The sequence below is a fragment of the Papio anubis genome, chromosome 11, assembly GCF_008728515.1.
Source record: "Papio anubis isolate 15944 chromosome 11, Panubis1.0, whole genome shotgun sequence".
NCBI classification, from domain to species: domain Eukaryota; kingdom Metazoa; phylum Chordata; class Mammalia; order Primates; family Cercopithecidae; genus Papio; species Papio anubis.
Window position 1 is genome coordinate 8,728,719 of NC_044986.1, and position 27,830 is coordinate 8,756,548.

The 27,830-nt window shown below is 52.1% G+C and overlaps 1 protein-coding gene across 3 annotated transcripts in view; it reads right to left on the bottom strand.

The window, feature by feature from the left end:
- LHPP (phospholysine phosphohistidine inorganic pyrophosphate phosphatase) overlaps positions 1-27,830 on the bottom strand; it is a 150,105-nt gene that overhangs the window by 15,525 nt on the left and 106,750 nt on the right. The window contains exon 7 of one of the 3 annotated variants that reach the window (XM_031652005.1): positions 2,211-2,332. The exons of the other annotated variants lie outside the window; for them this stretch is intronic. Within the exon in view, the coding sequence (XP_031507865.1) occupies positions 2,224-2,332 (109 nt within the window). The 3' untranslated portion in view covers positions 2,211-2,223. The remainder of the gene's footprint in view (positions 1-2,210; positions 2,333-27,830) is intronic. 3 annotated transcript variants of the gene reach the window in all.

The following is a 27,830-nucleotide window of genomic DNA, read 5'->3' on the forward strand; positions in this document are numbered from 1 at the left end:
TTGCAGCTGTTCATAATATTTTGATAAAAACACGTTAAGCACCTGGTGTGTGTTTAGATTAAAAAGACCTGACTCCACCCCTCCCAGCGTGCACTCCAACGGCCAGACCCCCCCAGGTCTGCATGCACCCCCCACCCAGGGGCACAGGCGGGGCCCACGCTGGGCTCACGGCAGGGCACTCACTCTGGGCCGCCTCAGAAGTGTCACCCCACCTCCCCTCCTTTTCAGGCCAAACCACATGGGGGCAGGGAGGCCCCATGTCTAACCCAGTGGCCCAGGAGAAAGCAGGGGTGCAGAGAGGTGGCACCAGTCCTCCCCCAGTGCTCAGGGTGCCCTTGCGGGTCCTAGGGGTGCTGGAGCCACTCAGCCCCACTATTTCAGAGCCTAGTGTCATCTCCACTGCCACTCACAGACCTGAGTGCTGCGCTGGGGGATCTTTTTGACAGGTGGCAGTGACACTGATGGGGACTTGCTATCCTGGGTCGTGACACCAATATTCGGCCCAGTAGGCAAAGAAACTGAAGCGGAAGGCCAGGCGAGGGGCCTGCCTGGAGCTCTACGCCACTGTGTTAGGCAGGGCCCCCGAAAGGCACAAGACTCATAGGATCTATGTCCTATATCTCATAGGATCTATATCTATGTCGATATATGAAAGGGAGTTTACTAGGGAGAACTGGCTCACACAGTCACAAGGCGGTCCCACGATAGACCGTACGCACGCTGGTAGCAGCTAAGTCCGAGTCCAAAATCCTCAAGAGCAGGGAAGCCGACACTGCCCGAGAGCTCCAGCTAAAACACTGGTACAAGTCCCAGAGTCCAAAGGTCAAAGAACCTGGAAGCTGATGTCCAAGAGCAGGAAGCACCCAGCACGGGAGACAGAGGAAAACCAGAAGACCCAGCAAACAGTCTTCCCACCTTCCTCCACCTGCTTTGTTCCAGTCACGTGGGCAGCCGATGAGATGGTGCCCACCACACTGAGGGTGGGTCTCCCTCTCCCGGTCCACCGACACAAACATCAGTCTCCTCTGGCAACACCCTCACAGACACACTTTACCAGCCAGAAACAATACTTTACCAGCCATCCAGACATCCTTCAATCCAATCAAGTTGACACCTCACATTCACCATCATGGTGGCACGGCAGGCCTCACACCTGCAGCCTCTGTCCTGGTCCGTTTGCTTGGGAAGCAGGTCCCTTAAGGACAGGCCTCCCCACCCGCCCACCCAACTTCATGGTGCCCCCCTGCTCACAGGCCAGGCTGCCCCTCCCCGGGTGTTGTTTAGGGTCCCACGTGTAGGGCTCTTGTTCCAAGAAAAGCGCAGCCCCAACTTAGAGATGCGGCTGTGCTACCTCCATGGCTCTCCAAGGCTTCACACGGGACTTCCTATGCGTGTCGGCCCACTCTGCGTGTGTTCCACCTAAAAGGGACTCGTGGCCGGGCGTGGTGGCGCAAGCCTGTAATCCCAGCACTTTGGGAGGCCGAGACGGGCGGATCACGAGGTCAGGAGATCGAAACCATCCTGGCTAACACGGTGAAACCCCGTGTCTACTAAAAATATAAAAAAATAAGCCGGGCAAGGTGGCGGGCGCCTGTAGTCCCATCTGCTCGGGAGGCTGAGGCAGGAGAATGGCGGGAACCCGGGAGGCGGAGCTTGCAGTGAGCTGAGATCCGGCCACAGCACTCCAGCCTGGGCGACAGAGCGAGGCTCAGTCTCAAAAAAAAAAAAAAAAAGGGACTCGTGCAGGCCCTTCAGGAAGGAAATGACACCGCTCCACGCCTACCTGAATGGCCAGCGTGGAGAGGTCCAGTCACACCGTGTGCTGCAGAAGACATGGTGTTATGGGAACTCACGCGAGGCTGGCGGGAGCACAATATGGTGCATCAGACACTGTGGGGAAATGTTTGGTGAGAATCTCCCACACTAAACACATAAATGTCGCGGGACCCGGCAGCCTCGCTCCTGAGTCACATACGTGAAATGAGGCTATGTCCACCAAGAGCCGTGGACAGGCATGTTCTGATCAGCTCTGTTCATAAGGACCCCAAGCCAGAAACAGCCCGTATCCAGCAACAGTGAAACGACAAATACATCGTGGTCCAGCCTCGTGATGAAACATCACCCACGGATGCCGTAGAACGGAGTCTGGCTGCACAGAACAACACGCGTGAAATGAACGAGTGGGTGTACATGTGTAGGAGCCCATTCACCTCAAGTTTACCATCAGGCAGAAGAGGCGGGTGAAGGCACGGGCTGGCTCCCTCTGGAGAAGGGTGTTGACTGGGTGGAGGGGGCTTGGTGTTGGAGGTACTCCTCGTCTTCATCTGGGTGGCTGTGTGGGGACAGTGATGTGTACAGATTCATCAGCCACACACTTCAGATTCACGCACTTCGCTGTATGCACGTTAAGCCTCAAAGAGTTATCTTTACTTTTTCTTTTTAAGTGTCCCAGGTAGCCTAGAAGGGCACAGTTATATTTGTACTGGGACAGATCCAGAGGAAGTTTGCAGGGTGGCTCAGAAACCACAGTAAGAAAGAAGGGAAATATCTACACCAGAGGCCTGGGAATTTGAGTGAAAAAACTTAGCTTTGAGTTCCCTGGCAGCCAAAGCAAAGAAGTAATCCCTGTAGGTTAACACAGAAGCAGATAACTGTTTAGGAGTGACAACCTTCCCAGCAGCACAGGCCAGGGCGTGAGGGATGTGAATGGCCTTCTATGGCAGCCAAGGCTCCAGCACAGGCTCTCTGGGGGCTCAGAAGCCATGCTTCCCACATGAGCAGACCCCTGGCCATCTCCGATGGATGCAAACTCTTGAGGTCCCTGCTGTGTGGCACCACAGGGGACAGCCAGGTTCTGAGGCCAGACTGCAGTCCCTCCTCCTCCCCCTGGCAGCCTGCTGGGTGCCCTCCTCGTGTCCCCAACCAGGTCGCAGCGGGTGGGGAAGAACAGAGCTGGGGCTGTTCCCTCTCCAGTGCTCACCCCCCAACCCCGCCCAGCATCCCCATGCAGAAGAAGTCACTCCAAAGGCCAGTGTGATGGCAGAGGGGACCAGAGGCTGTCACCTGGGGAGGAGTCATTCCATCAGAGAGAGGCAGGCCCACCTCATTAAATGACATGGTGTACTAGTCTGTTTTCATGCTGCTAAAAAAGACATACCTGAGACTGGGTAATGCATAAAAGAAAGAGGTTTAGTGGACTCACAACTCCACATGGCTGGGGAGGCCTCACAATCATGGTGGAAGACAAAGGAAAAGCAAAGGGGCTGGGTGCAGTGGCTCATGCCTGTAATCCCAGCACTTTGGGAAGCTGAGGCAGGTGGATCACTTGAGATCAGGCATTCAAGACCAGCCTGGACAACATGGTGAGACCCCCTCTCTACTAAAAAATACAAAAATTAGCTGGGTGTGGTGGTGCACGCCTGTATTCCAAGCTACTTGGGAGGCTGAGGCAGGAGAAATGCTTGAACCTGGGAGGCAGAGGTTGCAGTGAGCAGAGATCATGCCACTGCACTACAGTCTGGGCAACAGAGTGAGACTCTGTCTAAAGCAAAAAAACAAAAAAAAAGAGCAAAGGGACATCTTACGTGGTGGCGGGCAACAGAGCTTGTGCAGGGGAACTCCCATTTATAAAACTATCAGATCTCATGAGACTTACTCACTATCACGAGAACAGCACAGGCAGGACCTGCCCCCATGATTCAATTACCTCCCACCAGGTCCCTCCCATGATAAGTGGGAATTCTGGGAGCTACAATTCAAGATGAGATTTGGGTGCGGACACAGCCAAACCATATCGCATGGTAAACAAAACATTTTGTTTATTTATTTTAGAGACAGGGTCTTGCTCTGTCACCCAGGCTAGAGTGCAGTGGTGATCACAACTCACTGCTGCCTTGAATTTCTGGGCTCAAGTGGTCCTCCCACCTCAGCCTCCTGAGTAGCTGGGACCACAGGTGTACAGCACCACAGCCACTCCACGACTCCACGCCCAGCTGATTTTTTTTCTTTTTTTTCTTTTTTTTTTGCAGAGATGAGGTCTTGCTATGTTGCCCAAGCTAGTCTCAAACTCCTGGCCTCAAGTGATCCTCCTGTCTTGGCCTCCCAAAGTGCTGGGATTACAGGCATGAGCCACCACACTGATGGAATGAAATATTTTAATGCCAGTTCTGCACACTCATATGCCCTGTGGTGAGGGTCCCGGGTGATGGCCCAGCACACGCTAACCATCACTGGAGTCCAGCCCTGCAGGGGTGGGGAGAACAGGAAACGGCATCCGGCCCACTGGTGACCCTCTCAGGATGTCAGCTTCCATCAGCTCCCACCCATCACTGGGCTCCAGCGGGAACTCCCCATGTGCCCAGGGAGGTGACTGTGCCCCCTGGGGTGCACGGGACCCTGGTGCAGAGGGCCTGGCTGTAGCATTTCCAGCACAGGCTCCAGACTATGCTCCAGATCCAAATCCCACTCTGAACAGGTGGCTCCCTTCGGAGGCGCATCAGTGTGAGGACCAACTAGGCACCACGTAGGAAGCACTGGCTGGTGATGGGCTCCTGGCTGGTGATGCGGCAGGGCTTGTATGTGCTCGCACACCCGCTCTCCACCGCGATCTCCCTCCCTAGAGGTGCCGGCTGGCGGCGCTTCTGCCGGGGGCGATCCGAATGTTGCTGTTAACTCCACAAGGAGATCCTGCTCTTCAACCCCCCTCCTGGAAGCCTTTCCCAGAGACTCAGCTCTAAAGAGACCCCACCCACAGCCTGGCACGTGGAAAGTTTTCCATAAAGTCTCACTAATACAATTATTTGTCAATTAAAAATACATTTGTTTTTAACTTAAAAGTTTACTGAATTTGGCCTGGCACGGTGGCTCACACCTGTAATCTCAGCACGTCGGGAGGCAAATGTGGGTGGATCACCTGAGGTCAGTTCTAGACCAGCCTGGCCAACATGGTGAAACCCCATCTCTACTAAAAATACAAACAGTAGCCAGGCGTGGTGGCAGTCGCCGGTAATCCCAGCTACTCATGAGGCTGAGGCAGGATAATCGCTTGAATGTGGGAGGCAGAGGTTGCAGTGAGCTGAGATCACGCCGCTGCACTCCAGCCTGGGTGACAGAGTGAGATTCAGTCTCAAATTTAAAAAATAAATAAATACAAGTTTACTGAATTGAAGGGAAAAAGCTATAGGAATTGCAGAGATATTTACAACAGAAAAGGAGACGTTTGACTCTGGGGAGTAGTTAAGGCCAGCAGAGTTTATCTGCTCTGTAAAATATTATGCAGCCATGAACAATGAGCAGGGTGAGAAAGAGAAGACAAGACTTACATGTGCACGTGCCCATAGCTACAGAAGGGGGCTGGCAGGAAACTGGAGGAAATGAACAACTGTGTAAACATGTACTTTTTTCTTTTAAGTTCCTTTGGCTACAGTGATGCTTTTTTTCTTTTCTTTTCTTTTCTTTTTTTGATGGAGTCTCACTCTGTTGCCCAGGCTGGAGTGCAATGGCATGATCTCAGCTCACTACAACCTCTGCCTCCTAGGTTCAAGCGATTCTCTTGCCTCAGCCTCCTGAGTAGCTGGGATTACAGGCGCACGCCACCACGCCCTGCTAGCTTCTGTATTTTTTAGTAGAGACAGGGTTTCCCCAGGTTGGCCAGGCTGGTGTCGAACTCCTGACCTCAAGTGATCCGCCTGCCTCAACCTCCCAAAGTGCTGGGATTACAGGTGTGAGTCACCATGTCTGGCGATGCTGTCTTAATAATGTGCATGACAAGAGCAAAGTCTCTAGTTTGGTCATGGTGCCATTCCACAGAGGTACTGAGGATGCCGAAAGGTCAAGGGCATTCTGCAGCGCAGCCAGACGCAGCAAGGGCCTGGTGCTCAATAGCTGTGAGAGGGAAAATCCAGGCCAGCCCTGGCCCTGGGGCCAAATACCCAAGCAGAGCAGGCATGGCAAATGCCACCTGCTCCACAGACCATATCAGTAAATTATGGAGTAAGGGACAGCTTCAGTCAGCCGAGGGAGCCCCTGGAGCCAGTGAAACCTCCCGCGTCAAACACACATGACCTGGAGACTGCCCAAGGCTGGTCCTCGCCCCAGCCCCTCTCCTCAGCCATGGCCCCTGGGGATGTCACGTTTGGATCTGCCACTCTCTGGATAGAGTGCCCTGGGGGTCTGCCCAGCAGGTCCATGGTGGTGCCTCACTCGGGGCCACTTGGGGAAGACCTCATGTCACACCCCCAAGAGGAAGACATGGGAGTAAAGTTTGGGTCATGCAGCCAGCATGCGGGGGCTGGGACGCGGACCCCCGTGTGACTCTAATGCTGGAAACAACTGCAGGGAAAGAAGAGTGCTCCCCCAGCCTGAGAGCTGGAGGGCCTTTAGGGTGCAACCCTTCACATCTCAGGTGTGGAAACTGAGGCCTGGGAGGGGCAGATGCTCACCCAAGGCGGCCAGGGAGGCTGTACCTAAGAGGATAAGAGTCTGTGTCCCTCCTGAGAGCGCAACCTGGCTCTGGGCAGACAGGGTTACCTGCCTGCCACCCACGGGCTGCAGGACCCGAACAGAAAGAGGCACTCTCGGCTGGCTTCCCAGGACGCTCTCTCCTGTCTGGACTTGCAATCCAGGGGACAGGGCAGGGGGCATGTGCCGTCTTCATCAGTTCCTCCACACAGATGGGGAGACTGAGGCATAGCACAGGGACCTGGAGCAGGCCAGTGTGGAGGGCAGCACCCTCCCCCTGTAGTTACCTAGCAACTTGCACCCGGTTCCCCGAAACGCTGACTGAGGCCACCTCATTAATCATAGCTGCAACATCGTCACCTCATAAATTGTCAAAGCGGCCCAGTGAGGGTCCATTCATTCTGGCCGCCGGGACGCCAGCCTGCCCGGGGCGGTGCACCCCACACTGGGCCGACTGTGCCCACAGGGACCCCATCCAAGTTGCCCAGGCTCCTGGCGGGCCGCCGCGCCCTGGACGATTCCTAGACGGAATCTTGTTTTCTTCAGTTTTCCTCTCCAGGCCAGGGAGACAAGCCGCCCTCCAGGGCACTCTGTCAACACTGCTTTGCTTTTCCTCAGACCCTGGTCCTGTCCCACCATTTACTGGGAAGCCATAAACCAAGTAAGACAGCCATGGGGCCTCCGGGAAGGCCTGGAGGCAGCTCCACAGCTCCCACCTCCTGGGCACCAGCCATGGCCATGGTGATGGTTGAGGCTCAGTGGTCCTCAGGAGGGTGCCAGAGAGAAGGGGAAACTGAGGACTGGAAGGGAAATCGGGAACTTGGCAGCAATGTAGGCTCAAGATTCTGGGGCCAGGGCTTTTCCCAAGTTCGGGGAATGCCCCAGTGACTCATTTTCCCCACCAGTGACTCATTTTCCCCACCGGTGACCTTAGGGTCTCACCATGAAAGCTCAAACCTGAGCCTTAGGTCCACTGTGCTTTAAGGGCTTGGGTATGCTGCAATTCAAGAGCTGACAGGGCCAGCCTGGGGCTGGGTGAGCGAGGGTAATAGGACCTCCCTCTTTGGGGTGCTGAGAGGGTTGAGGATCCATCAGACCCAGGTGCCATCTGCCAGGTTTTGCCTTCCTGGTGAGAGATGCAGTACACAGAGCCTGGCATATGCAGGAGGCCACCCTGCACTGTCCCTCACCTAGTCACATGTCAGACCACACTGTGCCAGCAAATGGGGCTTTACATTGCAGTTTACCGTCCCATAGGGCTTGCCTCCTCTTATTGTTCCCCAAGCCCAAGATTTGATTCCCTAACTAATTTTACTTGCTTATTTGTTCATATAAACTTGAGCGCTGACTTGTCTAGGGTGTGTTACAAGGTGGGGAAAAGGAGGGAGGAGAGCAGATCAACCTGTTGACGTCTTAAATTGTTCCTAAACAAAGTTCTTCACCACCAGACAGAGTCTAATTTGCTCCTCGGAGCCCTCAGAACCAGGAAGTGTTGCTAGTTCCATTGTCAGAGACCCAAGATCAGAGAGAAGATGAGAACGTTTCTCAAATGTGGCCGCTCTCTGGAGTGAGCTGTGGAGCTTAGAACAATTACTCCTACCTGGTATCAGAAGTTGGGATGCAGCTAAAGCAGGATTCAGAGGGAAATTCATAGTACCAAATGCTTGTTAGAAGAGAGGAAAGGTCTGAAACTGATCATTGAAGCTCCCATCTTAAGGAAGTAGAAGAGGAGCAAAATAAACCCAAAGCAAGCAGAGGAAGGAATAACAGAGACACGGGCACAGTGCCAGCCACCTGCTATGTGGCCTTGGGCAAGTCCCTTTTCTGGGCCTCAGTGCCCACAATGACTTTGTCCTAAACCTGATGTTCTCTACCTGCGTGGCCTGGAACCCCAGACTTCCAGAGAAAGCAGAAGTCAGGGGGACAGCCCAGGGGTAGGAGTCAGGCTGCCTCATCCTCAGGAGCCTGCTCTACACTGTCCATGGTGGGGGAGATGGTGGGGGTGGGGGGTGATATGGACTCTGTCCTCTAGCGCCAGGCCTGCACTTGTGGAAGAGCCCGACTGCCCCAGCTCTGCCCCACCTTCAGGGGTACCCCAGCTTTTGTCTTTTCTCCGAGGCCCTCTCCCTCACTGGCAGCTCAGGCCATGCCGGCTGGAGCCACACACACGCCACTGGTCAGGTGCAGGGAGTCTTCCCCCCTTGCCTCGCCCCCGCTTTCATTAACAAGACTGACCCCGAAGCAGCAGTTAACACCCACCCGCCGTGCCCCCTCCCCCTGGCTTATTTCCTGCACACTCCACCCCGCTCAGAGGACCGCTCTGCACTCCCCACACAGAGACTTGAGGAAACAGGAATTCCTCAGGTTTGAGTCTGGTGGAAACTTCACAAAGGAATGATGCTCTCAGGCCCCAGGATGGGCGAGACCGCTTCTGTCTGGGACAGAGATCCTGTTTCCTGGGAAGGAGGCCTGTTGCAGTGTTTACCAACGACACAGTCCCATCCCTGGAGTTACAGGGCACAGCCAGATGGTTACAAAGCCATCCTGTCCTTCCAAGTGTGCACTCGAATTATCTGGTCTTTGTTTTGTGGACAGAGAAGCAGGCTCAGGAAGGGGACGTGGCTTCCCTTGGTGGCAGAGCAGGCAGGCAGGTGGCAGCGCTGGGGCTGCAGCCCACCGTGTCTCCTCTGGCAGGGGCTCAGCTGAGCCTTGTTGGTGCCTCCGTGGGACAGGTGCACTGTGTGGCTGGGGAGAGCCCTGGGCAGACAGGACCAACGCAGTCCCCTTCACCTGGAGCTCCTGGGCTAGAAGTGACAAGTCTAGTCATGACACAAAGGACAGGTGCTGGGTGGGGGCTTGGCAGGGGAGCCAAGTCCCCTAATGGGGTCACACAGTGGCTTTCTTGGGGCAGCCTGGAGTTGCTCACCATCGCCCATGCCTGCATCAGAACTCAACTCAGAATTCTGGGTCAGGAGAAGTCTTCTGGGCTCAGAGGATGAGAGGCGCCTTCAGAGCCCAAGGAAGGTTGCCCTCGTGCGGAGGGTTCCAGCACTTCCCCGAGGTCGAGGGTGGGAGCCACTCCTGAGCAGCCTGGCAGCAGTGGTGCTTTCCTTTGCAGACCTCGACCAAAGCCGATGCCTGCTCCGCACCCCACCCCCAACAATGCGCCACACCTTGTTCTCCCACTTCGGTTTCATGTGGCTGTGGAAGGAGAGAGAGACAGGGACTGGGAGAGGACGTCACATGAACGAGCCAAATGAGCTCTTCACACTATTCTTTGGAAAGAACCGTGGATGAAAAACCTGCAAAGCCAGTCAGTCACGCATTTATTTTTCTAAGGGCGGGGGATGGTGGAGTGGTGGGATGGAGAGAACTTTCCTGAAAGGACTTGGCCTTGAAACATGAAGTCAAACAACTGCATTTGGCAGGCTGACAGCTCCCGAACCCCGCCAGCCCGAAGAACTGCCAGCCTGGCGGCCAGGGCGAGCTGAGAAATAATGAACTCATTCAGAGCTGAGCAGGGCTGGAGAACAGGGCTGCACGCAGGGGGCCTTCCAACCAGAGGGGCTGCGGCACCAGGGACCCTGCAGGCCTGAACGAGAGCCGACCTCACCCCCAGAGATGCAGGAAAGGCAGGTCCGTCCGGGGATGGCCAAGGAAAGGTCTTGCTCGAGTCTCTAACACAGCAAGGAAGTCCCAGAGAATGGGGGTGAAGGAGGCCGATCTCAGATGGGTGATGAAAGCTGGGGCCGGTGAGCTCTGCACACTGGGACCCGTGCACTGAGCCTGGCCCCTGCTCTTGTGCCAACAGTCCCACTCCTCCCAGCTCATTCTGCTGAGCCACATGGCCACCTCCAGGACCTTCCCCTGGGTGGAATCCTGCCGTGGGCCTGCGAGATTGTGAACTGCATCTAAGCAACTCCATGGTTGAGCCCGTGTCAGCTTTTTTTTTTCCTTTTTTTTTTGAGGCGGAGTCTCGCTCTGTGGCCCAGGCTGGAGTGCAGTGGCGCGATCTCAGCTCACTGCAAGCTCCGCCTCCCGGGTTCATGCCATTCTCCTGCCTCAGCCTCCGGAGCAGCTGGGACTACAGGCGCCCGCCACCTCGCCCGGCTAGTTTTTTGTATTTTTTAGTAGAGACGGGGTTTCACCGGGTTAGCCAGGATGGTCTCGATCTCCTGACCTCGTGATCCGCCCATCTCGGCCTCCCAAAGTGCTGGGATTACAGGCTTGAGCCACCGTGCCCGGCCCCGTGTCAGCTTTTTAAAGCCAAGTTTGCATTTTCACAGAGAGGCCTTTGCCTTCCAGGTAGCTCAGAAGCCTGAATGATAGCAGGGCTCCATCCCGCAGTGGAAGCTTTTGCGGTTGGAACAGATAAGGAATTAGGACCTGCGGTGCACACTCCAAGTGAGACAGAGGTCAGACGTCCCATGTATCAGACTGCAGGCACGGCCACCGCCAAGGAGGTGCTATAAGCTCTGAGATACTTTATGCAGGAAAAGACTCCTGACGTTTCTGCACGGACTGTCCCCAAGGCTGCCTGTAAACCTTGCAGCAGCAGGAACAGGTTCTGCTCGAGTCCCGGCAGAAGCATTGGTCCTTGAAGGTGACAGGCCTGCTTTCTCTGGGATGGTTCAAGGGAGGGGCACCATGATATCATCGCGGAGCCCTCACAGCCGCGCTGCTGGGGAAAGCCTTGATTTAAGGGCCCTCCAACAGGGCTATAAATAACCGCGCTGCTTCGGCTGCGGCTGGTCAAGAAATTGACGTCTGGTTTTCCCTAACCTTTGCCCTTCCTTCCTCACTCCCAGGGCACTGTGCAACATGTGTGGAGGGTGGGCCAGGGCCCTCTCCAGGGCCCCCTGGACCTGACTGTCAGAGGAGGGAGGGGACAAGGGAGGCCTTGGGTTGGGGCATGTCTCCCTTAGAAGGCAGTGTTGGGGGAGCAGTGTCCTCTGCAAGCTGCTGTCACCTCAGATTCTGAGGAGCCAGGACCTACCAATATGGATATTTTTTTGCAGACATTTGTAAAAACTTGTATTGATTTCAAAATGAAAAAGCAGGGCTGGGCACTGTGGCTCCTGCCTGTAATCCCAGCACTTTGGGCAGGCGGATCACTTGGGGTCAGGAGTTCGAGACTAGTCTGGTCAACATGGCAAAATCCCATCTCTACTAAAAATACAAAAATTAGCCGGGCATGGTGGTGGATGCACGTAATCTCAGCTACTCAGGAGGCTGAGGCAGGAGAATCACCTGAACTGGAAAATGCAGTGAGCCGAGATCGTGCCACTGCACTCCAGCCTGGGCAACAGAGCGAGACTCAGTCTAAAAAAAGAAAAGAAAAGAAAAAAGTACAAGCATAAGTGGCTGCTCCAGGAAGCAGTGCTTCCAGTCAGCTCGACCCAGGGCACTTTGGAAGGCAGCGGAGGTGGCGAGGCTGAGGGACGCGTGCTGTGCCTGTGGCCACCTCTGGGCCTGACACATGAAGCCCTTGGGCCTCAGCAAGTGCCTGTTCAGGGGTCATGTTTCCTCAAACTTCTGCTCTCTGTACAGAGCACCTGTGAATGTGGCCTGCCTGGAGAGGGGCAGTGGCAGTGGGGCCGTCCGTCAAAGCTGGCAGCCAGTGGCGGTGGGCAATGCCGGGGTGAGGCTGTGTTTATCACAGTCGTCAGCCCCAGCTCCACCGGGTGGGTCTGGGGTCCCCATCCTTACAGAGGCCAGCAGTCCTGTCCCACAACCTGCATTCCACACTCACCCAGGGCCTCCATGTCCTCATCTGTGGCAGGCACGGGAGTTCCGTGGCCACCCCGAGACAGCCCAGCAAGCATTTCTTAGCTTTTTTCTTTTAAACTCAGGGTGGGTTTTTTTGGTTTTTTGTTTGTTTGTTTGTTTGTTTTGATGGAATCACCCAGGCTGGAGTGCAGTGGCGTGATCTCAGCTCACTGCAATCTCCACCTCCTGGTTTCCAGTGATTCTCCTGCCTCAGCCTCCCAAGTAGCTGGGATTACAGGCGTGTGCCCCCATGCCCGGCTAATTTTTGTATTTTTAGTAGAGACAGGGTTTCCCCCTGTTGGTCAGGCTGGCTCAAACTTTCGACCTCAGGTGATCCGCCTGTCTTGGCCTCCCAAAGTGCTGGGATTACAGACGTGAGCCACTGCACCCAGCCTCAGGGTGGATTTTGGCCACATTTGAAAATAAACAAGCAAAGACCATGGAGGCAGAAGTGGAGGGGACATGGGTCCCCCAGAGGAAATCAGCCATGGTAGGAATATTTACACCATAGAAAGTGGAGGCCGGGGACGGTGGCTCATGCTCGTAATCCCAGCACTTTGGGAGGCCGAGGCGGGCGGCTCACTTCAGGCCAGGAGTTCAAGACCAGAATGGCCAACATGGCAAAACCTCATCTCTACTAAAAATACAAAAATAATTAGCCTGGCATGGTGGTGGGTACCTGTAATCCCAGCTACTCGGGAGGCTGAGGCAGGAGAATCACTTGAACCTGGGAGGCGGAGGTTTTGTAGTGAGCGAAGATCACACCACTGCACTCCAGCCTGGGTGACAAGAGTGAAACTCTGTCTCAAAAAAGAAAAAAAACAAAAAGAAAGTGGCAAGCACTGCAAATTAGGGCTCCCCCACACCAGCCCGAAGGGTTGTTTGTTACCTTTAATGGGCACCACTTGACCTTGATAATCGCCCAAGGTCATCTCAGTTGAAAAGAAAATCCATGAGATGATTTCTCTGCACATATACATAAATAAGTCGGTGTTCACAGGTCCATGGCAAGGCAATTTCCAAGATAATGACAATAAAACTTAATTACTCTTAATCCAGGGAAGGTCTGTTTAAATGAGCAAACCTTTAATTATATAATTCTTTGAGTAATTAAAATGGATAGTACTAAGAGGAGGTCCACAGGAGAGCTGTGGTCCTTCCCGCCTCGGGGCCTCTCTGCAGGCCACTTCCTGCCCTGGAAAGTCGTCTCCTCTCGGTCCGCCTTTCTTTCAAGCCTCAGCTCCCATCTCACTTCCCCTGTGGAGCCTCCCTGGACCTGCACAGACACTACTAGCTGTCCCTTCATGAAGCAAATTCCAAGCTCAGCATAGCATGTGTCCCCAGGCCCCTTTCCATTCTGTGCTGAGTTTGTGTCTTCCCCACAAACCTGGGAGATCCTTCAGGGCAGGGGCCCAGCCCCCTCACATTTGTAACTGACCACAGTCCATGCTGGCTCAGGGCTATTTCCCCTCCCAACCCCAGAAGGAAGAGGACTAGGGGAACAGTTCACATCTTTCTCTGCACCGGCCCCACTCCTCGAGGTGACTAAGCTCACTGGTCTTCACCCCTCCTTCTCCTCGCCTCTCATTTAGACAGGAAGGTGACAATGCAGGGACACAGGGACCCATCTACAACGTGAAACAGCTGCTAGGGTGGGTGTGGGAGGGGCACAGTCCTTCAGGACTCACCTGCTTCACTACCTGGGACCTTCAGCGTGTTAGCCTTGAACCAGCCTAAGAAAAATTTACTACACAATGTTGTTTTAAAAACACATCTAGGCTGGGCGCGGTGGCTCACGTCTGTAATCCCAGCACTTTGGGAGGCCGAGGCAGGCAGATCACTTGAGGTCAGGAGTTTGAGACCAGCCTGACCAACCTGGCAAAACCCTGCCTCTACTAAAAATATAAAAATGAGCTGGGTGTGGTGGCACACAGCTATAGTCCCAGCTACTCGGGAGGCTGAGGCAGGAGAATCACTTAAACCCAGGCGGCAGAGGTTGCAGTGAGCCAAGATTGTGTCACTGCATTCCAGCCTGGACAGAGCAAGACTCTATCTCCAAAAATGATGATCTCGGCTCACTGCAACTTCCACCTCCCGGGTTCAAGCAATTCTCCTGCCTCAGCCTCCCAAGTAGCTTGGACTACAGGTGCATGCCGCCATGTCTGGCTAATTTTTTGTATTTTAGTAGAGACGGGGTTTCACTGTGTTGCCCAGGCTAGTCTCAAACTCCTGAGCTCAGGCAATCTGCCCGCCTCGGCATCCCAAAGTGTTGGGATTACAGGTGTGAGCCACCGCTCCTGGCCTAAGTCTCCATTTCTTAAAAAAGAAAGAAAGAAAAAAATCTAACAGGAATGCAGCCCCATTTATAGCAGCTCAAAAAGAATAAAATACTCAGTAGTAAATCTGACAAAAGAAGGGCAAATTTTATATTTAAGCTTATATTGTTTGTATTATATTATAGTTTATATTGTGAACACTACAAAATACAAGTAAAGAATCCCTTATCCAAAATGCATGGGACCAAAAGTGTTTCAAATTTATTTCTATATATATTTTTTGATTCTGGAATATTTGCATATACATGAGATTGTCTTGCGGATGGGACCCAAGTCTAAACATAAAATTTATATGTGTTTCATATATGCTTAGACACATAGCCTGAGGGTAATTATACAAAATTTTAAATAATTTTGTGCATGAAACAAGGTTTGATTGCGTTTTGACTGCGACCCATCACATGAGGACAGGGGTGGAATTTTCCACTGTTGCTGTCATGTTAGTGTTCAGAAAGTTTCAGGTTTTGGAACATACCAGATTTCAGATTTTTGGATTAATGGTACTTGTTTAAAGAAATTAAAGAAGATCTAAATAAACAGAAAAACATCCCATGTGTGTGGAGCAAAAGACTTAATATTGTTAAGATGGCAATGCTCCCCGCTACAGTCTGAACGTCCCCCAGAATTCATGTGTTGAAACTAAACCAGCAACGTGATAGTATTTAGAAGTGGGGCCTTTAGGAGGTGATTCAGTCAGGAGGGCTCTGCTCTCATGAGTGGGATTAGCAATTCATAAATAAAAGAGCTGCTATGAACACTGTTCGTCCCTGTTTCTCCTTTCCCTCCTTCACCACGTGAGGACAAACCAAGAGGCACCATCTTGAAAGCAGAAAGTAGCCCTGACCAGCCACCAACCTACTGGTGCCTTGATCTTGAATTCCCAACTCCAGAACTGTGAGGAAATAAACTGCTGTTCTTTTTCTCTCTCTTTTTTTTTTTTTTTTTTGAGACAGAGTCGTGCTCTGTTGCCCAGGCTGGAATGCAATAGTGGATCATGGCTCACTGCTGCCGTGACCTCCTGGGCTCAAGTGATTCTCCCACCTCAGCCTCCTGAGTAGCTGGGATTACAGATGCACGCCACCATGCCTGATTTTTTTTTTTTTTTTTTTTTTGGAGATGGGGTCTCCCTATGTTGCCCAAGCTAAATTTCTCTTATTTATAGATTACCCAGTTTCAGGTATTTTGTTATATCAGAACAAATGGACTAAGACACTCCCCAAATTGAGCTACAGATGTGATACAATCCCCTTCAGAATCCCAGCTGACTTCTTTGTTGAAATTGACAAGTTGAATCTAAAATTCATATGGAATTATAAAGGACCCAGAATAGCCAAAACAATCTAGAAAAAGAAGTACAAAGTAGGAAGATTCATACTTCCTAATTTCAAAACTTACTACAAAGCAACAGTAATCATGTCAGTGATCAACGGAATAGAACTGAAAGTCTAGAAATAAAACTTTGTGTATATGGTTGATTTAGTTTGAATATTTGTCCTCACCCAAATCTCATGTCAAATTGTAATCTTCCATGCTGGAGGTGCAGCATGGTGGGAGGTGTTTTGGTCACGGGGCAGATCTCTCAGGGCTTGGTGCCATATTTGCAATAGTGAGTGAGTTACCATGAGATCTGGTCATTTAAAGTATATGGCACCCCCACCACCCTTGCTCCCATTTTCACCATGTGAGATGCCTACTCCTGCTTTGCCTTCCACTATGGTTGGAAGCATCCTGAGGCCTCCCAGAAGCAGATGCTGCTATACGTCCTGTGCAACCTACAGAACTATAAGCCAATTAAGTTTCTTTTCTTATAAATTACCCAGGCCATTTCTTTATAGCAGTGCAAGAACAGCCTACTACAATGGTCAACTGATTTTTGACAAGTGTGCCATAACCATTCAAAGGGGAAAGAATAGCCTTCAACAAATGTTGCTGGGAAAACTGGATAGCCGCATGCAAAAGAATAGAAGTTGTACCCTTACCTCACACCATATGCAAAAGTGAATTAACAATGTATCAAAAACCTATCTATTACAGCTAAAAATACACAATTCTTAGGAGAAAACACAGGGGTAAATCTTCATGGCTTCAGATTTATCAAAGGATTCTTAGATATGCCACCAAAACCATAAGCAACAAAAGAAAAGGTAAAATGGACTTCATCAAAACTTTAAAAACTTGTGTGCTTTAAAAAACAACATCAAGAAAATGAACAGACAACCCACAAAATGTGAGAAAATACAGTTGACCCTTAACTGCATGTTTGAACTGCATGGGCCCACTTATATGCAGTTTTTCTTTCACCTCTGCCACCCCGAGACAGCAAGACCAACCCTCCTCTTCCTCCACCTCCTCAGCCTACTCACATCCTACTCAATGTGAAGGCAATGAAGATAAAGACCTTCGTGATAATTCGCTTCTGCTTCATGAACAGTAAATATATTTTCTTTTTTTAAATAGAGACAAGGTTTCACCATGTTGCCCAGGCTGGTCTCGAACTCCTGAGCTCAAGCGATCCACCTGCCTCGGCCTCCTAAAGTGCTGGGATTACAGGTGTGAGCCACCACACCCAGCCCCTTATGCTTTTCTTAAATTTTCTTTTATCTGGCTTCCTTTATTGTAAGAATATAGGGTATAATGCAAATACAAAATATGTGTTAACCAACAGTTTATGTTTTCAGTAAATCTTCCGGTCAACAGCAGGCTATTTGTAGTTAAATTTTGGGGAAGTCAAAGGTTATATACGGATTTTCTACTGCACAGGAAGCAAGCACCCTTAACCCCCATGTTATTCAAGGGTCAACTGTATCTGTAAATCATATATTTGATAAAGGCCTTATATCCAGAATATGCAAATAACTCTTACAACTCAATGATAAAAAGGCAACTAATCCACTTTTAAAATGTGCAAAGGAGGCTAGATGTGGTGGCTCACACCTGTAATCCCAATACTTTGAGGGGCCTAGCCAGGATGATTGCTTGAAGCTAAGAGTTTGAGACCAGCTTGAGCAACATAGCAAGATCCCATGTCTACAAAAATAAAAATAAAAATTCACCAGGAATGGTGGTACATACCTGTAGTCCTAGCTACTTGAGAGACTGAGGCAGAAGGATGGTTTGAGCCCAGGAGTTCAAGGTTGCAGTGAGCTGTAACTGTGCCACTGCACTCCAGCCTGGGTGACAGAGATGCTGACTTTAAAATATATATATACATATAAATGAAATTAAAATGTGCAAAGAATCTGAATAGACATTTCTCCAAGGAAGATATACAGATGGCTAATAAGTACAAGAAAAGATGCCTGACATCACTAGTCATCATTGTAGAGAACTGCAAACCAAAATCTGAATGAGATAGTACTTCACCAGCCACTAGAATGGCTAGAATTAAACAGTCGGATAAGAAGCGTTGGTAAGGACATGGATAAATCAGCCATCATACACTACTGGTGGGAATGTAAAATGGTGTAAAATGGTGCAGCTGCTTTTGAATAGTCTGGCAATTCCTCAAGTGATTAAAAATAGATACCACGTGACCCAGCAATTCCACTCCTTAGGCATATATCCAAGAGAAATGAAGACCTATGTCCACATGAAAACTTGCCCATGAATCCTTACAGCAGCATTACTATATGTTACTGCCAAAGGCAGAAACAACCCAAATATACACCAACACAGGAATGAATAAATAACTGGTCCATCCATACAGTGGAGTATTATTCAGCCATAAAAAGAAATGAAGTCCTGATACATGCTACAACATGGATGAACCTTGAAAACATGCAGAGTAAAAGAAGACAGACAGAAAAGGCCACATACTATACGATTCCATTCATAAAAAATGTTCAGAATAGGGAAACCCACAGAGGCAGAAAGCAGGTAAGTGATTGCTTAGGGCTATGGAGATGAGGAGGTAACTAAAGGGTACAAGGTTTATTTGGGGGTAATGAAAATAGCCAAGTGTGGTGGCTCACACCTGTAATCCCAGCACTTTGGGAGGCCAAGGAGGGTGGATCCTGAGATCAGGAGTTCAAGACCAGCCTGGTCAACACAGCGAAACCCCGTCTCTACTAAAAATACAAAAATTAGCCAGGTGTGGTGGCAGGCACCTGTAATCCCAGCTACTCAGGAGGGTGAGGCAGGAGAATCACTTAAACCTGGGAGGCAGAGGTTGCAGTGAGCCAAGATGGTGCCATGGCACTCCAGCCTCGGTGACAAGAGCAAGACTCCATCTCAAAAAAAACAAAAACAAAAAAGAAAAAGAAAATGTTATAAAATTGACTGATGGCAATGCTGTATGACTATAAGAAAAACATTAATTATACACTTTAGATGGGTAAATTGTATCATAGGTGAATTATGTCTCAATAAAGTTTTAAAAACACATTTAACAGGAACTGATAAAGCAAATATGAAAAGTTGACATATGACAGAGGTGGCATTATAAGTCAGTGAGAGAAAGGGTGGACTATTCAAAAGTGATAATGGAACAACTGTTATCCATGTAGAAAATAAAATCAAATCCCTACCTCACACCATATACACAAGTCAAATTCAAGTAGATTTGGAACCTGAATGTGCAAAGCAAATCTTTAGAATTCCTGAAGGAGAATGTAAAATATCTTTCTTTCTAAGTATAACAAGGAGAGGGATGAATTTCTTAGACAAGATAGAAAATGCACAAACTACAACAACATGATTAATACATCTGATTATATTTTAATTTAAAACTGTGTCCCAACAAGAGGCCATAAACAAAGTGGAAAGACAAACCACAGACTGGGAGCAGACGTGTGCATCACACATAACTGACAAAGGAATGGGAGTGAAATGTATAAAGAATGGCTACAAATCATTAACAAGCATTCCACAGTGAAGCTACAAAGGATATGAATAGGTAATTCACAAAAAGGAAGTTTCAATGGTCAAGGTCATCAAACATTTGAAGAAGTGCTCAAGCACAGTAATAATATAGAAAATGTGGATTATATTACAACAAAATACCATCACAGTCTTCAGAGAAGAAGTTTAAAAAAATCTCACAATACCAAGAATTGGCCAGGATGTGGGATAATGGGATTCTTTCCTACTGCTGGAGGGGATAGAAACGGCACGTCCACTTTGGCGTCATCACTAGTGTATATCTAATTAGTAAAACAGAACATGCATGTTTGCTCCAGTGAGCTCTTCCGCATCAGGGCTTGCAAAACTTCCTGGACTACAGGAATCACTTAAGTATCTGTTAAAAGAAAGAAAAGATTCCTGGCTCCAAATATCAGACCCACCAGAGCAGACCTGGAAATATGTATATTTAACAAGCTCCCCAAGGTGACCATATTACCTGGCAAGTTTGGAGAAAAATGCTCTGAAAACCACCTAGCACCATAGTTGCACAAGGAGACACGTCCAGAGCTGTTCACAGTAGCATGATCTATGATCATGAAAAAAACTGGAAACGGCCTATGTGTCCATCAACAGGGGACTGGAATATAAAATGTGGGACAGCCATACATTGAAATGCTACAGCACAGTTCTGGCCTCCTTCCTGGCCAACACTGAAATGCTGATTTCCAGAGGCCGGCCAGGCCTCAGAATGAATAGGTGCTATGTAAGTTTTCCCCTGTTGGCGCCGTGTCCGCGAATGTAGTTGAGGGGAAACTGGACGGCGCTCAGTGCTGTGATTCTTCTGCCTTCCCCAGAGTTGACTGCCTCCCAGGCAGGACTGACTCAGACTGGCCGGCTCCCCGGTGGCGGGCTGCCTGCTCAGAGGGCGCTCAGAACGCTGGGTCCGGGAGATGTTCCTTAAAGAGGGGCTGCCATTAAGCTCCTCTGGGCAATATGAGATACACACCCACTCTCAGCCCATTGCAACATGTATCTGCTTGCTGGTAACCGGGAAGACCTGCCTTAGAGCCACTTTAACGGGGAGACCCAGTGATTGTGCCTAAACAGCCTCAGGGGAGTGTGCCAGCCTCAAGCAGCCAGCATTTCCCAGGCTTACACAGCAGATCCCCCTGTCCACGCTATCCTGCCACTGGGAATCCCTTCTGGCCCTCCAGAGAGGCCTCAGGCCTCCAAGCAGCCTGAGATGGGTGGGGCCAAAGCTAAAGCAGCACTCAGGGCTGTGAAGAGTTTTCCACAGTCAGGACAAAATGTGCCAGGCACTGACCCATGCCCCCCAGGTGCTGGGCTGCACTGGGTGGTGAGGGTGCAAGGGGGAGGGCAAAGATGCTGCTCAGTCCCTGCCAGCTTCTGATGTATGGCACGGTGTGAGCCCTGCATCCAGCAACTGTGTCTATGTCCCCTCAGCTCTGCCACCACAGCGCCTGCCACACACACAGTTACGTCCTTCCTGACCCCTCTCCCTCCCCACATCTGCCAAGGCAGGGTGAGATGTCACCCTCTGAGCTCCCCGATACCCTGTGCCTCCTGATCAGAGCCCGTCACACCCGCCAGTCCTTTACAGCAGACGCTCCCCCTCAGAGGCACTCAAGAACCCCTGCTGAATAAATGAATGAATGAATGAATGAGCAGATCGGAGAAGGACACATGAGGGCCAGTGACACATCAGGCTCTGCAGAGTACCCCCAGCCATGCCCGTGGCCCTGTGGCTCACCTGCCAGGTGGGGACTTGCAGAGCTGCCCCTGAGGTGGTCACGGGGTTCATGCTCAGCACACAGCCAGCAGGCCCTGCACGAACTTGGTATTTGTTCTACTCCCTTGCAAATGCCCTGGGAACCAGGTCGAGGCTATCAGCAGGGAGGAATCTGTGAAGGCTTCCTGGAGGTGACAGCATCTGGTGGGGCCTAGGAAGGCAGTGGGAACTCCAAATGTGTCTATGGAAGGAAGAGCGACTCAGGTATGTGCCGGACCACTCTCCTGGGGCTTGGTCCCAGCCAGGTTCTCAGCTGGGGCCACTCTGGCACCACACCTGGCACAGAGGAAGAGGTCCTCCCAGCCCCTAGAAAGCACAGTTAGAGGGAACCTGGGTGGCACTCCCAGGATGGGGCTGCGTGTGCTGCACGGAGGCGGGGACCAGTGTGGCCCCACCTCACCTCAGGTAGCTCAGAGCCTGGGGTCTGAGAGGTCACATGAGGAGCTGGAGTAGCTAAGCACAGTTGTGATGGGGCCACAAGACTCAAGCCCCAATGCTGCCAGAGTGGAGGAGGGGCGGCCCCGAGGAAGGCCTTCCCTGAGGAGGGATAGGGAGGTGAAGGTATGTGCATGTGTGCAAACATATGCATGTGCGTGTATGTGTATTTACATGTGTGTGCATGTATACACACGTGTGTGCGTGTATGTGTGTGCACACATGCGTAGGATGGGGCAGAGCTGGTCACTGCTTCACATCAGGGAAGGAGAGGTGACCACAGGATGACATTTCAAAATGAGGAAGGCAGGGCCAGGCCTCTCAGGTCACCTGGTGCTGGGTGAAGAGGGACCTGACTGTGCACCCGCCTCAGAGCCTCAGACTCCCTGGGGAACCTGAAAGCTGAGGTGTGTCCCCTGGAGAGTCTCAAGTGAGTTTATGAAGCTAATTAAGTTTTTTCTTTGGATCCATAAAATCTCAGGGTGGGCCCATTCCAAGGGATGTCTTGCTTTAAAGAAAAGGTTAGATGGGAAAAGGCTGTATGGGTGGGTAGGGGTGGGAGGTGACCCCTGTGCCCAGGAGGCTGGAGTGGACTCTGGGGATGGTCCAGTCTTGGGCTGGCTGGGCTTGGCAGAGCCACCCTGGCCTTGGCCATCAGGACACACAGCCTGGTGGTCAGGAGCACGAGCTCGGGACCCATCAGCCCGCCTGGCTCTTCTCCTGGTCCAGCACGGACCCACTTGGGCAGGCTATGGAACCTGTCTGGCCTCTGCTCTCCTAGCTCTGAAATGGGGATGACAGTGGTACCTACTCACTAGGGTCTGGAAAGACTGAGTATGTGCTCAGTAGACTCTATTATTCAGTTTCCTTATCCTCAAAATGCAAATGACAGGGCCTGCTTTATTTCTGGGTCGTGGCTGTTGGGTGGGTGGAGCAATGTGCCTGTGTGCGCAGGATCATGGCTGGCCAAGTCCCCTTGACAGTGGCACGTGGAGGCCTGGCTGTGGTCGGGTGCCCAGCAGCCTACCCAGGGCCCGGGCTGGATGGGGTATCGTGGGGTATGGAAGGACAGGTGCACGAGGGCAGGGCTTTGCACAAACACTAACGTGGTCTCCCCATCTACAGGGCAGGTAACTCCTGCCCTAAAGAACCCCCCACCCCAGCCCCCAGTCCCCCCGCTCTCACCTCTGCTTATCCCTTGCTGAGGGAAGGAGTTTTGTGTGTGCAGCAAGGAGACCTCTGTATCCCACATTACCAGCCGGCCTGGAGGCAAGCCATGGAGGAGGGTCTGGGGGCAAGATATGGGGGGGTCTAGGGGTAAGATACGGGGGGGTAGCTAAGGGGGATCTGGGGGGAGGCCATGGAGGGGGGTCTGGGAGAAGCATATGGGAGGGGGTGGGAGCAAGATATAGGGGTTCTGGAGGCAGGATGGATATGAGGGGGTCTGGGGGCAGCTCATGTAAAGGAGTCTGGGGGTGGGGTATGGGGGTGCCACAAGGGGGTCCTGCTGCCGCCCCAGCGCCCCCACTTGCTGCCTCACACCCCACACTAGTGCTGTATGTTCTGCCAGGTTGGTGATGGGTTTTTCTTTGAACATGTTTCTGGGAAAGCTGTATTCTCACTCCTGCCTGCCAGGTGGTTGTTAACATGTGTGAGCACTTCATCAGGCGGTACGATTACAATCTCACGTGACGTTGCCCTCAGCAGCTGATCATCAAACCTGGGGTGTTCAGTGAACACAGCGGTTAAGAAACCAGGTCTAAGAGCTCCGGACAATGCAGAAACGACCAATCCAATGGGAACCCCCATTTCTTTTGGCTCATACATTTCTCATGAAGCACAGATTAGTATGTATCACGGCAGACCCCAAGGGGTGTGAACCTTTCAAGGGGTCACCAGGCTGCCCGGACCCCCCCACCTGGCACCCAGGTCCTCACCCTGCCCTGGCTCTCTGCCGTCCAGGCACCTCACGCCCCTGTGAGCTCGCACACCCAACATGCCAGCCTTTCCTTCACTCACTCATCCACGTGCACAATGCCTTTGGGGGCCAGGGTGTGGGGGACCAGGATGCAAGTTTGAGGTGGTGAGAGTGCAGAGGACACAGATCCGACCAGGTGACGCAGTGGCGGTCGGTCCAGGGAAGCTGGTGCAGGAGTGGACAAACAGGGCCAGGACGAGGGGAGAGACAGACACAACGGCCTGCCAGTCCTGCAGACGCAGACAGAGGTCTCTGCTCAGAGCTTGGACCCAGGGCTGAGGTAGGAGTCAAGAAACCCTGTAACTCCCGCCCCCAGGAGAGGCGGTAGGACGTGGGCTCAGGGGACTGTCACAGAAAATCAGGGGCTGATGCATCCCAGGAAGAACAAAGCAGGGGTCCTGCAGAGACAGAACCGGGTGCTTCTGCCTCAGGCAGCTGGCAAGGGCTTCTCCAAGTAAAGGGCAAATTAGGGAGTAAACTTTACCCTCATCCCCGCTGAAACCCTAACCCCCAGTGTGCCTGTCCTTGGAGATGCGGACAGCTTGGTTTTGTCTGATGCTCCCCGTGGTTAGGCTGAGTGGTGTGTTGGGGGAAGGGCACCCGCAGGAGGTGAGCTGCCCGTCTCAGCGCACCAGGAGCACACGCCGCTTCATGACTGGTGACATGAACCTTGATCACTTGGCCAAGGCTGTGTCTACCAGGATTCTTCACCGTAAACTCCCTATTTTGCCCTTTGTAATTGCTAAATATTTGGAGGTCGGGGGAATTACTTTAAGATGATACATAAATATTCTGTTTCTGCTTAAACTCCCAAAGGGCCCTGTTTTGAAGCTGCCAAGTTTGAGATAGTTCATGATGGCAAGGGGGAGGTCGCACAGCTACTGATGGCAGCTCCTGAGCTCAGGGGAGGGCCTGGCTAGAGGCAGAGGCTGGAGAAGCATCATCTGGCTGGGTTTAAGGCCACAACCCAGGTGGGTCCCCTGGGGAGACAGTGGAGAAGGACATTGTGGGCCCCAACCAAGCCCCTCTGGAGCCCATGACATGGAAGATCAGGAAGGGATGGAGGCTGCAGGAAGACCAGGAGGGGTGTGCTTCAGGATGGCGGCCCCTCTCCCACCTCTGGACCTCCGACCATGCCCTCCCCCAGCCTCAGCTCCACTCCCTCCTGCTCTGTCCCTACAAATCCCCTCTCTGGCCCTACAGGGCCCAAATCAGACACTGCCTCCTCCAGCCATTCCAGACGCCCGGTGGGATGTGACCACTCCCCTCCCTCGGCGCGACCAAACTCAGGACTTGGTTGACCCTTGGGTCAGCACAGGTGCTGGGTTTGGGTCGGTCCCGGGAGCAGCTCCAGGTCTGAAGCTCTGTAACCCCCGGTACCCACGGCTTCTGCACACAACACCTCCTGCAGATCAAAGCCGGCCCAGCTCCCGCCCACTCTCGAGCCAGGCTCTCTGCCTGTGAAGTTCTGGGGACTTGAGGGGACTATGCCGAGGACCCCCCTCGGGGCCCTGCTCTCAGTGGCAAGCGAATCCGTGCGCGCCCTCGCAAGGGGGTGAGCCTGCTGCTGGCGACGCTCCCGGCTCACATCCCCCAGCAAACCTGTGCCCCTCAGCGCCGCGCTGCCTGTTTGCTGTGGCTGCGCGCTGAGATCCATATGTCAAAAACGACTTACTGTTTTGCGCGGCAGCAAATATTTTGGCAGGCGGGTCTCATCTGCTTGTCTTTCGGGTTTCACACATGTGCACGCAGATGACACACGTGGTCTACGGGAGGCAGAACTCACAGGGGCGTTGGGAGGAGCCAGTGCCGGGGCTTTGCGTCCCCTGTGCCACGCCAGGCGCTCCTACAGCCTCCATGGGCGACAACCGCAGGGCAGCACGGTGGCTCCAGGGGAGCCGTGTCCCTGGAGGCTGCAGGGGCCGCTTTTTGATTCCCAGGTCTCAGACATGAGCTCGGACCGGAGTCTCATGTAAACAAAATCAGCGTCTGGGTGTCAGGCGTGGCAAGCTGCATCCCCCCACAGCCCCCGACAGCTAAGCCTCACTTTTCTCGGCTACAAAGAGACTGGGCTGGCCTAGGGGGCCCAAGTCCATGATCTCACCTGGGCACATTGCTCAGTGATGGGGGACAGTGGGGCCCTGTCCCCTGTGGGATGACGATGTGGCAGCAAGGATCAGGCAGGGCAATCCCACTTCAGGGACTGCGCCTTAAACAAATAGTCACACAAGTATACAGAAGCGTATGTTTGTAGTAAAATCCAAATAAAGACTGGACATAGTGGTTCACGCCTGTAATCCCAGCACTTTGGGAGGCTTAGGTAGGAGGATCCTTTGAGGTGAGGAGTTCAAGACCAGCCTGAGCAAAACAGTGAGACCCTGTCTCTACAAAAAATAAAAATTGAGCTGGGCGTGGGGGCGTGCCCCTGTAGTCCCAGCTACTTGGGAGGCTGAAGTGGGAGGATCACTTGAGGTGGAGACTGTAGTGAGCTATGATCTGTGGCACTGCACTCCAGCCTGGGTGACACAGTGAGACCCCATCTCAAAAAGAAAAAAATCCAAATAAAGTCTGATGTCTCATGAATAGTGTGGGTACCAATGTCAATTTCTTGGTTGTGACAAATGTACCATGGATGTGTGAGGTGTTCACGGATGAAACTGGATGAGGAGTGGATGAAAACATGCTAACTCCATAACTTTCCAGTACATATGAAATTATTCCAAAATAAGCTTATTTTAAAAACACACACGTTTATATAAGAATATTCACTGTGACACTGCTTAAGTTGCAAAAAACTAGAAGCAACAATGTTGACCCATGTGGGAATTGTGAGGCACACAATGGCACAGCTGCGTTACACACACCACGCAGGCGAGCGCGAGGCAACTCCACGCTCACGGACACACGCCCTGAGTGCGTGGGTGTCGCCATCGGGGAACCACGATTGGTGGAGCTGATATTCTGCTACGATCCCGGCAAAGTACAGAGTATGTGTTTCTACACACAACAGGGACCGACGACAGGACTGAGCCAGACGGGAGCAGCAGCAATGACCTCTGCCGAGTGCAGCGATGAGATGACACCTGTGGTCAAACGTCTGCATTTCTTTTTTATGTGAACAGAGCATTTTCTCCTTCCTTCCTTCCTCCCAACCTCCCTCCCTCCTTCTTTTTTTTTTTTTTTTTTTTTTGAGATGGAGTCTTGCTCCGTCACCCAGGCTGGAGTGCAATGGCACGATCTGGCTCACTGCAACCTCTGCCTCCTGGGTTCAGGCGATTCTCCTGCCTCAGCCTCCCGAGTAGCTGGGATTACAGGCACCCACCACCACGCCCAGCTAATTTTTGTATTTTTAGTATTGACAGGGTTTCACCATATTGGCCAGGCTGGTCTCGAATTCCTGCCCTCAAGTGATCCGCCCACCTCGGCCTCCCAAAGTGCTGGGATTACAGGCGTGAGCCACCATGCCCGGCCTCCTGAACAGAGTATTTTCTTTGCAGCACATACACTACTCGGTGCCAGTGACCGCCACCACGCCATGGGTTACTGCGAAAGCCTCCTGAGCAGTCCCCCTGCTCTGCCCTCATCCCACTGTGACCTTCTCTCAAACAGCGGCCAGAGGGACCTTTTGAAACCCAAAGGCAGGTCATTGCTCTCCTCTGTGCAAGGCTCGTGATGGCCGGCCTGGCAGAAGAGAAGCAAAGCTTTTGGCAGCCCTCTCCCTGCCCGATGCTTTCTCCACCCCTCCATCCACCTGAGTGTCTTTCTCCAACACCCGAGGGGCTGTGCAGCGGCTGTTTCCTCACCTGGAATATTCCTTCCCCAGAACTCGCATTAATCTCCCTTCCCCAACCCCTCACTCACTCCCCCAGGTCTTGGTTCAAATCTCACGGTTCAATGAGACCCACCTGAACCCACCTGTTTAATGACAGCCCTTCTCATCCTCTTACAGACAACCCGACTTCCTCATCCACCGCCATGTTGCCTGTCTTCCTCTGCTGGCATGTGAGGCCCCAGCAAAGGCCTGTGTCTCTGGCTGACGATGCTTCCTGAGGGCCAGCTGGCAGGGTGGCCACCCAGGGAACGTGGTTAAGGAGCAAAAGACTCAGCAAAAAACACAAAAACATCTGTGGTATAAGAGGCCCATGATCTCATAAATGAACTGGACTGCATTACCAGAGTCATATTACTTAACCTTTCCGTC